Source organism: Balaenoptera acutorostrata, chromosome 6, assembly GCF_949987535.1.
Source record: "Balaenoptera acutorostrata chromosome 6, mBalAcu1.1, whole genome shotgun sequence".
NCBI lineage: Eukaryota > Metazoa > Chordata > Mammalia > Artiodactyla > Balaenopteridae > Balaenoptera > Balaenoptera acutorostrata.
Window position 1 is genome coordinate 11,592,386 of NC_080069.1, and position 12,300 is coordinate 11,604,685.

The 12,300-nt window shown below is 44.3% G+C and overlaps 1 protein-coding gene across 3 annotated transcripts in view; it reads right to left on the reverse strand.

The window, feature by feature from the left end:
* Positions 1–12,300, reverse strand: part of EPHX2 (epoxide hydrolase 2) — a 72,577-nt gene that overhangs the window by 31,360 nt on the left and 28,917 nt on the right. For all 3 annotated transcript variants that reach the window (XM_057548909.1, XM_007192738.3, XM_057548908.1), the window contains 4 exons: positions 11,910–11,984; positions 8,891–8,986; positions 8,282–8,360; positions 5,586–5,620 (listed from right to left, as the gene is read on the reverse strand). In XM_057548909.1, coding sequence (XP_057404892.1) covers positions 5,586–5,620; positions 8,282–8,360; positions 8,891–8,986; positions 11,910–11,984 — 285 coding nt within the window. The remainder of the gene's footprint in view (positions 1–5,585; positions 5,621–8,281; positions 8,361–8,890; positions 8,987–11,909; positions 11,985–12,300) is intronic.

Here is a 12,300-nt window from a genome sequence, read left to right on the forward strand (position 1 = left end):
CACCACAATAAGAAGCCCGTGCACCGCAATGAAGAGTAGCCCCTGCTCGCCGCAACTAGAGAAAGCCCGCACGCAGCAACAAAGACCCAACTCAGCCAAAAATAAATAAATAAACAAACAAACAAACAAATTAATTAATTAATTTTTTAAAAAAAGCAACAACAGACATGTCCAGAGGGCCAGACTGCACGCCCCTCCGGGCAGCGGTAGCATGAGAGCAGAGTACGAACTGCAGTGGCTGGAGTCATGGCAGGACAGGCATTTAGAAAGTTTCTTCCCCTCTTTGGCCAAGTATTAGTTGAAAGAAGTGCAGCCAAACCTGTATCCAAAGGAGGCATTATGCTTCCAGAAAAAACTCAAGGAAAAGTATTGCAAGCAACAGTAGTCGCTGTTGGATCGGGCTCTAAAGGAAAGGTTGGAGAGATTCAACTAGTTAACATGAAAGTTGGAGATGAAGTTCTCTTCCCAGAATATGGACACACCAAAGTAGTTCTAGATGACAAGGATTACTTCTTATTTAGAGATGGTGACATTCTTGGAAAATACATAGACTGAAATAAGTCACTATTGAAATGGCATCACTGAGGCTGCCCATTCCACTCAAGTTCTGAAATCTTTTCATCATGTAAATAATTTCCATGTTTCTCTTTTATAATAAAGTAAGGATAAAAAAGAGCAAGCACAGATGACAGGTTCCACTGGTGAAATTACACACATTTTTTTTTTTTAGAAGGAGGCTCACAGTATTGGTGTAATTCACTTCAATCATTTATTTTCATCTTCCCCCCCAAAGAGAGGGGAACAATTATTGAATGGTGTCAAGAGGTCTTTTGAACCCTCTATTATATGGACTGAATGTCTGTGTCCCCTCAAAATTCCTATGTTTGAAGCCCTAATCCCCAGTGTGACTGTATTTGAAGACAGGGTCTTTACAGAAGTAATTACAGTTAAATGAGGTCATGAGGGTGCGGCCCTGACCTGATAAGATTAGCGTTCTTATAAGAAGAGTCCCAGAGAGCCGGCTCTCTCTCCCTGCCATGTGAAGACAGCGAGAAGGTGGTCACCCACAGGCCAGGAGAGGGTGCTCGCCAGAACCTGACCCTGCTGACACCCAGATCTCAGAACTGTGAGAAATACATTTCTGTTGTTTAAACCACCTGGTCGGGCTTCCCTGGTGGCGCAGTGGTTGAGAATCTGCCTGCCAATGCAGGGGACACGGGTTCGAGCCCTGGTCTGGGAAGATCCCACATGCCGCAGAGCAACTAGGCCCGTGAGCCACAATTACTGAGCCTGCACGTCTGGAGCCTGTGCTCCGCAACAAGAGAGGCCGCGATAGTGAGAGGCCCGCGCACCGCGATGAAGAGTGGCCCCCGCTCGCCGCAACTAGAGAAAGCCCTCGCACAGAAACGAAGACCCAACACAGCCATAAATAAAAATAAATAAATAAATAAAATTTAAAAAATAAAATAAAATAATAAGAAAGATATATTATAAATAAATTAAAAACAACAACAACAACAACAAAAAAACCCACCTGGTCTGTGGTGTTACGTCAGCTTGTTATGTCAGCCCAAGCCGACTAACGTACACACTAATGGGGAATTTAGCTGAGGGTTTCCCAGAAATCCTATAACATGCAAAGTGGCAGCACCCATGAGGTTCCCGATGAGGAACAAACAGACTGATGTAAGAGTGTCTCTAAGGGATGAAGGGTGCAGAATTGTGGTCCAGCTACAGTGGTTGAGGTGAGCTGGGACCCCCATCAGCGAGAGAAGCGATTAAGGAAGAATGGGGGAAATTAAATAGGTGCAGGGACGCCTTTACCTTCTCCTTCTAGGACCCCCAGCTGATGTTGTCCAAACCACTCCCTCAGCACTACAGTTTTATTCATAGCATCTCTCTGCTTTCTTCTTTCTTTATTATTCCTTTAACTTTGGGGTTCTCAGACTGGCTCCTCAGACTTGCCCGAGCACGGGCTGCTGTTTGCTGAGTCCACGCCTCTGCTGTGGAAGCAACTCAGAGCGTGGGCTTTGCTCTTCAGCAACTTGCAGAGGCTGTTCACAGGCCAAAGTGGAATCAAGGTCACTAATTCCAGGGCAGCCAGAATCTTGTGTTATTCCCGGGACCATTTCATTTCTAACAAGAAACTGCCTCATTCTCAGAGCTTCCTAAAAGATCCCTGGTCCTGGTGAAATTGTTTCCAGAAGGAAGGCCCTGGATCCACACACATTCTCAGGGGCCTACCCTGGTAACTATCTATTGGAAAACTCACTTAGTGTACTTTGCCATTCGGACAGGTAGGATTATACCTGGACATGCCAGGTCCCCTCATCCTGCTGGTAAGAAGCATCTGCAATTCCATCCCTTCCCTCCCAAACCTCCATCACCAACACACAACCCAGTAAGCTCCCCGCTTAACAACATCTATCCTCACAGTTAAAACTCACTCAGCGCCTGCTATGGGCCAGATACTACTTAAGTGCTGGGGATGCAGCAATGAACCAAACAGACCAAACCCATGATGTCAGGGGAACTTTAATTTAAAAACAGAGAGGACAATCGACAGATGAATGGATAAAGAAGATGTGGCACATATACACAATGGAATATTACTCAGCCATAAAAAGAAATGAACTTGAGTTATTTGTAGTGAGGTGGATGGACCTAGAGTCTGTCATACAGAGTGAAGTAAGTCAGAAAGAGAAAAACAAATACCATATGCTAACACATATATATGGAATCTAAAAAAAAAAAAAAAAGTTTATGAAGAACCTAGGGGCAGGACAGGAATAAAGACACAGACGTAGAGAATGGACTTGTGGACACGGGGAGGGGGAAGGGTAAGCTGGGACAAAGTGAGAGAGTGTCATGGACATATATACACTACCAAATGTAAAGTAGATAGCTAGTGGGAAGCAGGGCATAGCACATGGAGATCAGCTCAGTGCTCTGTGACCACCTAGAGGTGTGGGATAGGGAGGGTGGGAGGGAGACGCAAGAGGGAGGAGATATGGGGATGTATGTATATGCATAGCTGATTCACTTTGTTATACAGCAGAAACTAACACACCATTGTAAAGCAATTATACTCCAATAAGGATGTTAAAAACAAAAAACAAAAAACAAGACAGAATATGTCGTGATTCCCCTACCCCTTTCCCCCAACTACAGTGGTTCCTCTGTCTCCTTAGACCTCTTCAAGGATCTGATGGCAACTGTGGGTCTTCTCCCAGGAAAATACTCATGGGCACCTTTGCCTCAACCTCTGCACACACTACCAGGGGTTCATGGACTCCCGAGGGTCTGCACACCATAGATGAAGCATCCCTCATCCCTGCTGGACTGCCTGCAGGCCACTATTTTTTCACTTTCCAATTAACAGAGAAGCTGGAGATTAGTTCAGCATTATTTCCACAGCCCACAAACTGAGAATCACGCTCAGGTCTCGAGGGGCCTTGGAGAGCATGAAGCCCACCCATTCACTGTATTTTACACCTGACAGCATGATCTGGAAAGGTTAAATGACTTACCCAAGGTCACACCCAATGAAAGGGACAACTGGGTGGAGATAAACCTCCCAACATTAATGAACTTTAGAAGATAGTGGGGTAATGTTACAAGTCATAATTCTGTTATTACTTTAAAATGTATATCTCAGAAATAACTAAATTTCCTTGTCAATTGCATTATTATGAACTTTCATCAAATCTTTAACCGTGGTCATTTTAAAGTCTTTTGTCATTTACAGACAGTTCTGGGTGTACTCTGATGCTTTTGCAAAAATGTTCCTATAAAAGGGTTTCATCTTCAAGGAATTCATGGAAAAGACTCTGACAAGTACAGGTTTCTGGTAACTGACTATACTGCTGAACTGAATAAATAAGCATTTTCAGAACTCTAATGGAAAACTGATGAATCCATAAAAGTGCTAACAAAAGATCAAGATGAAAAAAAATTAATTACATAGGACTGAGTGAACTGATGAGGATGATTATAATTTTTGTGACTTTCTGTTTGAAGAAAAAAAAAATCCCACAAGGACTCAGAGGCAAAAAATATACAAATCAATTATCACTGCAAAGTAAAGGAGATGCTGCAGTGGAGGATTACTGGACTGAATGTCAATATTATGACATAGTATGAGTGTGTTTCATGTTTGGTAATTGCAATCATTGTTGCTTTTGTTGTGGTCATCCATTTACAATGCTTGGTGTCAGTGTATTTATCTCTTGTAAAAATAAAATACAGTGTGTGTGTGTGTGTGTGTGTGTGTGTGTGTGTGTGAGAAAAAAAAAAAGAATATAGTGGGGTTTTTTGTTTGTTTTTTAATTTATTTTGGCTGCGCTGCATGTGGGATCTTAGTTCCCCGACCAGGGATCGAACCTGCCGCTCCTGCAGTAGAAGTGCAGAGTCTTAACCACTGGACCCCCAGGGAAGTCCCATTAATGAACTTTAGAAGACAGCGTTATTGCTGTGTCGCATCCCAATATTCCTAATTGGGAATCCTAGGACTACAAACATACAGAGAATAGGTTTATGGTCCCTTAAAGGTACCCATTCTAAAACAAATAACAGTTGTTTGATGAACTGGCACACAAATTTGTAGTTAAGAAGAAAGGGTTTTCAATACTTTTGAGGGGGAAGGTAGTTGAGAAAAAAATTTTAGGGGCACTTAAGGGGAAGCACCATTAAGGATCTTCATTATGTTTTCTATAACCCTGTATTTTAAAGATGATAGAGGCTGGTGAGATCTTGGCAGGATCAAGGGGTAGATCCGAGCAAGAAGTGGCAGAGTGAAAGAGGCAAAGATTCAGAAACTGAGGAAGGAAGGACACCCTAACTGGAAACTAAGTTTTTTCCCATGCTCCCCTTATGAGACATCAAGCCTACATGTGGGGCCTGATGGGGTGCTCCAGGCAGAGATGTGACCCTCCTAGATGAAGGCTTTCTGTAATTTTAGCATAATCACTGGCATCGCCAGTTTTCTGGCCAAGCAGGAGGCTGTTTCTTCCTCTCGGTCCCTCCAGCCTTTGCTTTTGCTCCAGGGCTGATGGAGGTTTGGGTGGCAGTCTCTCCTCACCTCAGCCTTGGCCTTCCCCTGCAAGCTCTAAGATGAGGGTCCCTCTCCCCGATGGTGCGTATGCCTGTCTTAGAACAGGAATGCCTCTGCAGTCCCCAGTCCACACACTAACTCCCTAGATCTGGCCAACAATGTGTTTACCACAATAAAGTGATTTTTTAAATTCTCAGAATGGAAAGGTGATATGGTAGAGTAGCTAAAAGCAGGAGCATGGGAGCTACTGCAGGGTTTAAACCTGTCTCTACAAGCTGTTGACCTCAGGCAGTTACTTAACCTCCCCATGACTCAGTTTCCTCTTCCATCAAATGCTTAGAAAAGTACTTGATATACAGTCAACGTTGGCTATTATTTCAAAATACTTCGACTTTCAGAAAGAATTTGTACCCAAATGTTGTGAAATGCTGCTTTCCTAGGATTTAAATGAACACCCACACTTCTGTCTTATATTAATGAAAACCCAAGGATGGAGAAGAAGTTACAGATGTTACCCAAAGATCCTTCTTACATTGCATAACACTTCCATGGAATATTCTTCTATTTCTGCAATTAAAAATAAAAGAAATACACTTAATTTGCATGTTTAAAAATTACCAGCAAACTAAAAGAGCCCCTTTGGCAAAAAAAATATATATATATCATATTAAATTCTTAGGTTGATATAGCCTGCTTGCTTATTTTTGTTGTTGTTGCCTGTGCTTTCGGTGTCATATCCATGAAACCATTGCCAATACCAACATCATGAAGTTTTTCCACTATGTTTTCATTTAGGAATTTTAGTGTCAGGTCTTCAGTTTAAGCCTTTAATCCATTTTGAGTTGGTTTTTGTAGATGGTGTAAGATAAGGGTCCAATTTCATTATTTTGCATATGGATATTCAGTTTTTCCAACACTATTTGTTGAAGAGACTGTCCTTTCCCCATTGAGTGGCCTTGGCACCCTTGTTGAAGTTCCTCTGACCAGATACACAAGGGTTCATTTCTGGACTCTCTATTCCATTGGTCTAAATGTCTGTCTTTATACCAATACCATACTGTATTACTGTAGCCTTGTAATATATTTTGAAATCAAGAAGTATGAGTCCTCCAGCTTTGTTCTTTCTTAAGATTGATTTGACTATTTGTAGTCTTTTGTGGATCCATATGAATTGTAGAATTGTTTTTTCTATTTTTGTAAAAAATGTCATTGGGATTTTGATAGGGATTGCATTGACTCTGTAGATTGCTTTGGGCAGTATGGACATTTTACCAATAATAGCAATTCCAGAAAAGAAAAAGAAAGAAAAACAGAGAAAACAGAAGAAAAAATTTATCAAAGAAATAATTCAAGAAAATTTCCAAGAACTGAAAGTTAAGTGTACCCAGCAAAGTAGATGAAAAAAGACCCATATCATAGCACAATACCATAACATTTTAGAACACAACAGATAAAGATCCTAAAAGTCTCAAGGGTAAGGAAAAAAGGTAACATGGCACTGGAATGCTGTATAGCAACAAGGGAAGCTAGAAAACACTAGGACAAAGGCTTCATAATTTTAAGGGAAAATAATTTGTTACTTAAAATCTACTGCCAAATGATCTGAAATTTATACACAAATGATCTGAAATGTACATATATGCACCTGGCTTTAGAATCATTGCACTTGGCTTTAGAATTAATGTTATGTATAATCTTAGACAACAGTTAACATGTAAATTATGTTTTTCTTTAAAAAAAAAGAGTCATAATTAGGGTATGACCATAAGTCCCAGTTTGTCCAGGACAGTTTTAGTTTATGTATTATTATTAACAGTTTCTCTTTTAATAGTGTTGTAGTTTGAACGATAAATTATATTACTAAGTAATGCCCACGGGATTCAGGGAAGATTGCAGTATAGATAAATAAAAATAAACATTTAAATAATGAAGTAAAAAAAAAAAAAAAGATGTCTTTCCTGAATATTTGGACTGAAGTCCTTCCTTTTGTCTAAAATGCTTCCGCATTGTTCAAGAGGCAGTAAGCAGAAGCTGAGTCGACACCATGACATTTAGGGAACAACCATGGAAGCACATCTCTGTCATGACAGGCTGAGTGGCCTGGTGGTGGCCTCCTGAGTGACTGAGAGCCCCAGCCCATGTCAGCGGGCTTCAAACTCAACACAACAGGCCTGACGTGCATGCAGCCAAAGCAGCTCAGAAAAGGGGTGGTGAGCTGCTGCTTGGCTTGCTAAGCTGCTAAGAGCATCACTGACCATGGAAGGACCAGCGACTCTGCTGCACACCTGGCCGCTTCCCATTCCTGCCTCCACCCGGGGTTCTTAAAGGTTTGGGGCTGAGGATCCCTCTGAAACTGATAAAAACAATGGACTCCCCCCTCCCCAAGGAAAATGCTCATAGACCCACACATGTTCTCAAGGGTCCACAGGTCCCTGACACCCATCCTTGGAAAGATTCCCACTGGGATCCATAGACACTGGGTTAAGAATCTGGTCTATGAATTACCATATATGATCTAGCAGTTCCACTTCTGGGTATATACTCCAAAGAATTGACAGGAGGGACTCAAAGAGATCTTTGTACACCCATGTGCATAGCAGCAGTATTCACAGTAGCAACCCAAGTGTCCATCGATGGATGAATGGATAAACAAACCGCGGTCTATACATACAACAGAATATTATTCATCCTTAAAAAGGAAGGAAATTGTGACATATGCTATAACATGGATGAACCTTGAAGACATTATGCTAAGTGAAGTAAGTCAGTCACAAAAGGATAAATACTGTATGATCTACTTAGATGAGGCACCTAGACTAGTCAAATTTATAGAGTGAGAGAGCAGAAGTGCGCTTGCTGGGGGCTGAGGGGAGGGAGAATGGGGAGTTACTGTTTAATGGGTACAGAGTTTCAGTTCTGCAAGATGAAAATAGTCCTGGAGCTGGATGGTACCTCCTACATCCTATATCCTCAATGGCTAGCAGGAGAGTCCCTTGGGGCACAGGCCATTGGGTTTCTTGTATTCATCCAGAGTATGAGGAGGAGAGACATCTGGGGCCCAAAGTGCACAGACACGGACACTGCAGGAGCTGGGAACGGAGGGGGAAGTCAGACCCCCTTGAAGGGCTGCCTGCTCTGAACTGGGACCAGGGGAAGACAGTGCTGTTGGAGAGCTCAGACAGTCAGAAGGTATGACCAACACCGACAGCCGTAAAACAGCTAACCCACCAGGAGGAGCCGATGACTCTCCATAGCCTTTCATGTCCACAGCTAGTACCCGGAAGCCCGCCTGGGCCAGAGCAGGGATCTAGAAAAGAAACAATTCAGACCCTCTCCAGTGTGGGCTCATCAGTGTTTTGCTGACACCACCTCTTTGCTTCCTTCTATCTCCCTGTTATTGTAAATGGCTCAATTCAAAGTGCCACATGGCACGACCTGGGGTCCTCATCATGGGGCTGGAATGAGCCCACCCGGCTGCCATGGATGGTGGTAGGGTTTGTGCACTGCACCTAATGCCACACCTGACAGAGCACCTTTCCTAGCAAAGACCTTGCAGATTTCTATGTTCATTACAGAGATTTCCCAGCAGGTGGCATAAAGCATCTTGAGGAAGTATGCTTGTTTTTAATCTGCAAAGATGGCCTATAGGCTAGCACAGCTCTGAGCTCTGGAGCAATCTCCGGCCCCAACATTTCATAGATATCGTGGTCATACTTGGGCGATGATGTTCCACGGTAAGGTGTCAGCTTCTTAATGATATTCCAGGCTGCCTCACACCGTCTAGACTCTTCTCTCCCCTCACCCTGACTGGGGCGCACTTCCCCCAGTTTCCCTTACCTGGTACCTCCAAGAGAACCAGCTCTCCGGAAATCCATGGCAGAGGCACACGGCAGGGCCGGAGCCCAGCTCCACAAAATGCAGACACATCCCAGGCTGTAGAAGAGAGAGGTGAGCGGGGAGTGACCTCAGCGCAGGCCGGGGGTAACCAGGCACCTCTTCCGTAGATTGCCCCGGGCCATTTCAATACATTGCCAGATCGCGCCTGACCCAGCTTTCTCAGCTAAAAACCCACCAATGTTAGAAGAAAATGTCTGAGAAGAGACAAGTGATCAAACTGTGCAATAAAAACAGGCAGTTTCACTGGAACAAGAAGAGCCTGAAAAGAAGATCATAATGTTGGAAAACAAAACACCTTGGCCTTCCTCCCTAAAAGGCCCTCATCCTGTCAGAGTTTCTGCTGTCATTTGACATGTTTTCCATATTTTAAACTGGGGGCTGATTTTGTACAGGGCATGGTATTCACATGAAGGTGCAGAATACCATGATTATTTCATTAAAAGCTGTTTATCTCTTGAATATGAAAATTTTTTCCAGCTTTGCTATACTTCCGGTCCTTTGTGGGCTACATGGGTATGGCCAAGACTGCTGGGGCCTAATATCCACCTTCCTCCCTTCTTCTTGGCTCCTGCTGGTATTTTCCAGGTCTCTCCCAACCTTCCTGCAGTGGGTGTGGCTGTGTGACTGGCCAGTGGCATATGAGCAGAAGAAATGTGTGCTCCATCTGGGCCGTAAACCTCCCGCGCACCTGGTTCTCCCTCTCTTTTCCTATCTGCACCTGAATGGACTGGGCCTTAAGGAAGGAAGAACCTGCAGAAAGAAGGTGCTTGGGTGCTTGAATGACTGCGAGGAGAGAGCCCACTCCCAACCCACATGGGATTGTGCTGCAAGCCAGACACGAACTTGGAGTCAAGCCACTGAAAGTGTGGGGCTGTTTGTTACAGCACTGAGCCTGCTCTGACTATTACAGGGGGGTCTAAGCAAAAGAACTAAAGCAATACATAGTCAAAGTACTCTATTTTTCCCCCAAAGTACCTTATCTCTAACTTTCTAGTGGAAACAAATGAGAGAAATAAGCTTCACTTTATAGAAATCCACTTGGAACAACTCTATTTCGCTGCATCTCACACTACTCCAAGCTGGCGTTCCAAACCGGAAGTTTCATTCACAATTCCCAACAAGCTATTTTGCTCTAGAAAACATCGGGCTGACATTTTACAAACCCTTTCTTGGACTACAGTCTTTTTTTTTATCAGAATATGTTCTCTAGTCTTCCCTTTAGTACTTGGCAAAAGGAGGGAATTGAACTTTAAATTCTATGCTCCTTTATACTGAAAAATATTATAGTTCTGATATCCAATCAAATGATCCTAATCCGCCTCTGTCCTCAATGGATCTTAACTAGAAGGCTCGCTCTTGCTGCTACATATTTGATTCAGCTGAGTAGCTCAGCAAATGCATGCACTTTCCCATCCTTTGAACAGTGTGTTCTAAAATCGCCCTTAAGCCAGAAAACGGAAAAGATCTATTATCAACGCACTTTGAGTTGCATTAGCATCAAGGCAATAGCACTCCCAGAGCCTGGGCTCCCCAGAGGCCACTGCCCAGCTCTTTAGTTTTGGGGTGAGGGCAGAGGAAGTGGTTAGGCAGCTCTGATCACACTCCTTCAAGGTCAAATGGGGAATCTACTGAAACTGGCTGGATACGCAAGCATCAGGAGGATTATGAGAGTAATGAGAGATGCAGGGTCACAGCCCAGACAGACCCCAGCCCCAGGCAAAGAGCCCCTTATTCGGCATCAATATTAGAGACGAGGTCTGAAGGGAGCTTATGAAACCTTATGAAACTGGTCCAGGAGCACCCAGGGTTATAAGAGCAGCCACATTGACCAGAAAAGCCCTTTCTCGCTATCCAAATCCCACTCATCCTCTGATGCTCCCTTCACCACTGAATCTCATCCCCCGCAATTACAGTCACTTTCTCCACCCCCTACAGAGCCCGTTCTGAGTGCCCGAGCCACTGCTGTTAGGGCCGCATCCTGTGATGTAACTGCAGGGAATGTTACCTCGGCAGAATGCAGACCATACAATCCTTGAGGTCACAGAAGACCTCCATTCATCTAGGTATTTCTCTCTGTGCCTAGCAAATAGCAAATGCTCACCGAACATCCATGGGGCTCTCCTCCAGGGCAGCAGGTCCTCCCCAGGTCCCAGACCTGCACAGCTCAGGACACCAGCTCTCTTCTTTATGGAGCACGAGGTACTAACAGCCCGTGATCAACGTGGGGTATTTCAACTAATCCTTACAAGAACATTGAGGGGAGGTATTATCGCCATCTCATTATAAAGCTGTGTACACTGGGGTCCAGAATGATAAGAAATGTGCCCACATTTGCCAACTTAGTAAGTGCCAAAGCCAGGATTCAAACTGGTTCCATCTGGCTCCAAAGCAACTGTTGAGTTTTGTTTTGCTTGTGAGCTAACCTGTAGCTTTAGGTCCTTAGTTAAATGGCCACAGTGACAAATGAAGAAAGATCGCAAAGTGAACCTGAGAAGATGTTCTAAAGCCCTGCTCTGTATCCCGGCTGGGTCAGGAGTCAGGGCCCCTCTGCACGTGGCCTTGGTCTTGCTGCCGCCCTGACCCCTGGGCTAATGACTGCCCATTTCCCTCTCTGTATCTGGTGCAGGTCTGGTGCCTCCCTGCATCCCTCCTATCTGGTCCGTGCCTGACACAAAGGAAGGGCCGATAATACCCACTGGAGGAAATAATGAAATAAAGTGCCAGACACGCAGGCTGTGGGGACAGAGCAAGGCCCCACGTGGTCTGTTGTTCCGTGGGAGTCTGACCACATTGGTCCACGTCTACTATTGATTTTTGAGGAATCATACTTGTGGGAAATACCATTTCCGTATACATGATGGATGTGTAGCTACCCTTGAGATTTCACAAACGTCTCACAAGTCGTTTTAGGGGGGTTGGTTAGAGACACTCAGCTGATGGTGAGAGAGCGCTGACTCACCTTTATGGGCACGTACCCATGGCTCACGGTGCTTGGATCGCAGGGGATTGGTCGGGGGGCTGCAGTTTGGAGAAGCTGAAAGTAAGAGAGACACAGTGAGGGGGACGGCTCTGCTTCCTTCCACGAGAAGGCCTCAGAGTGAGTTCACAAAACTCCATAAGACAGCCCCTGGGTCACCTTTGCCATGGCCTCCTGAGTCCTATGGGTGACTGACCAACTCAGCCCCCTCTCCTCTAGGGTCAGTGGAGTCCGGTGACTGAGTTCTGGCCAACAGGATGCAGACAAAGAGCATGGCCTATGCAACTAGAGGTGATCATACTAAGTGAAGTAAGTCAGAAAGAGAAAGACAAATACCATATGATATCACTTACATGTGGAATCTAGAATATGA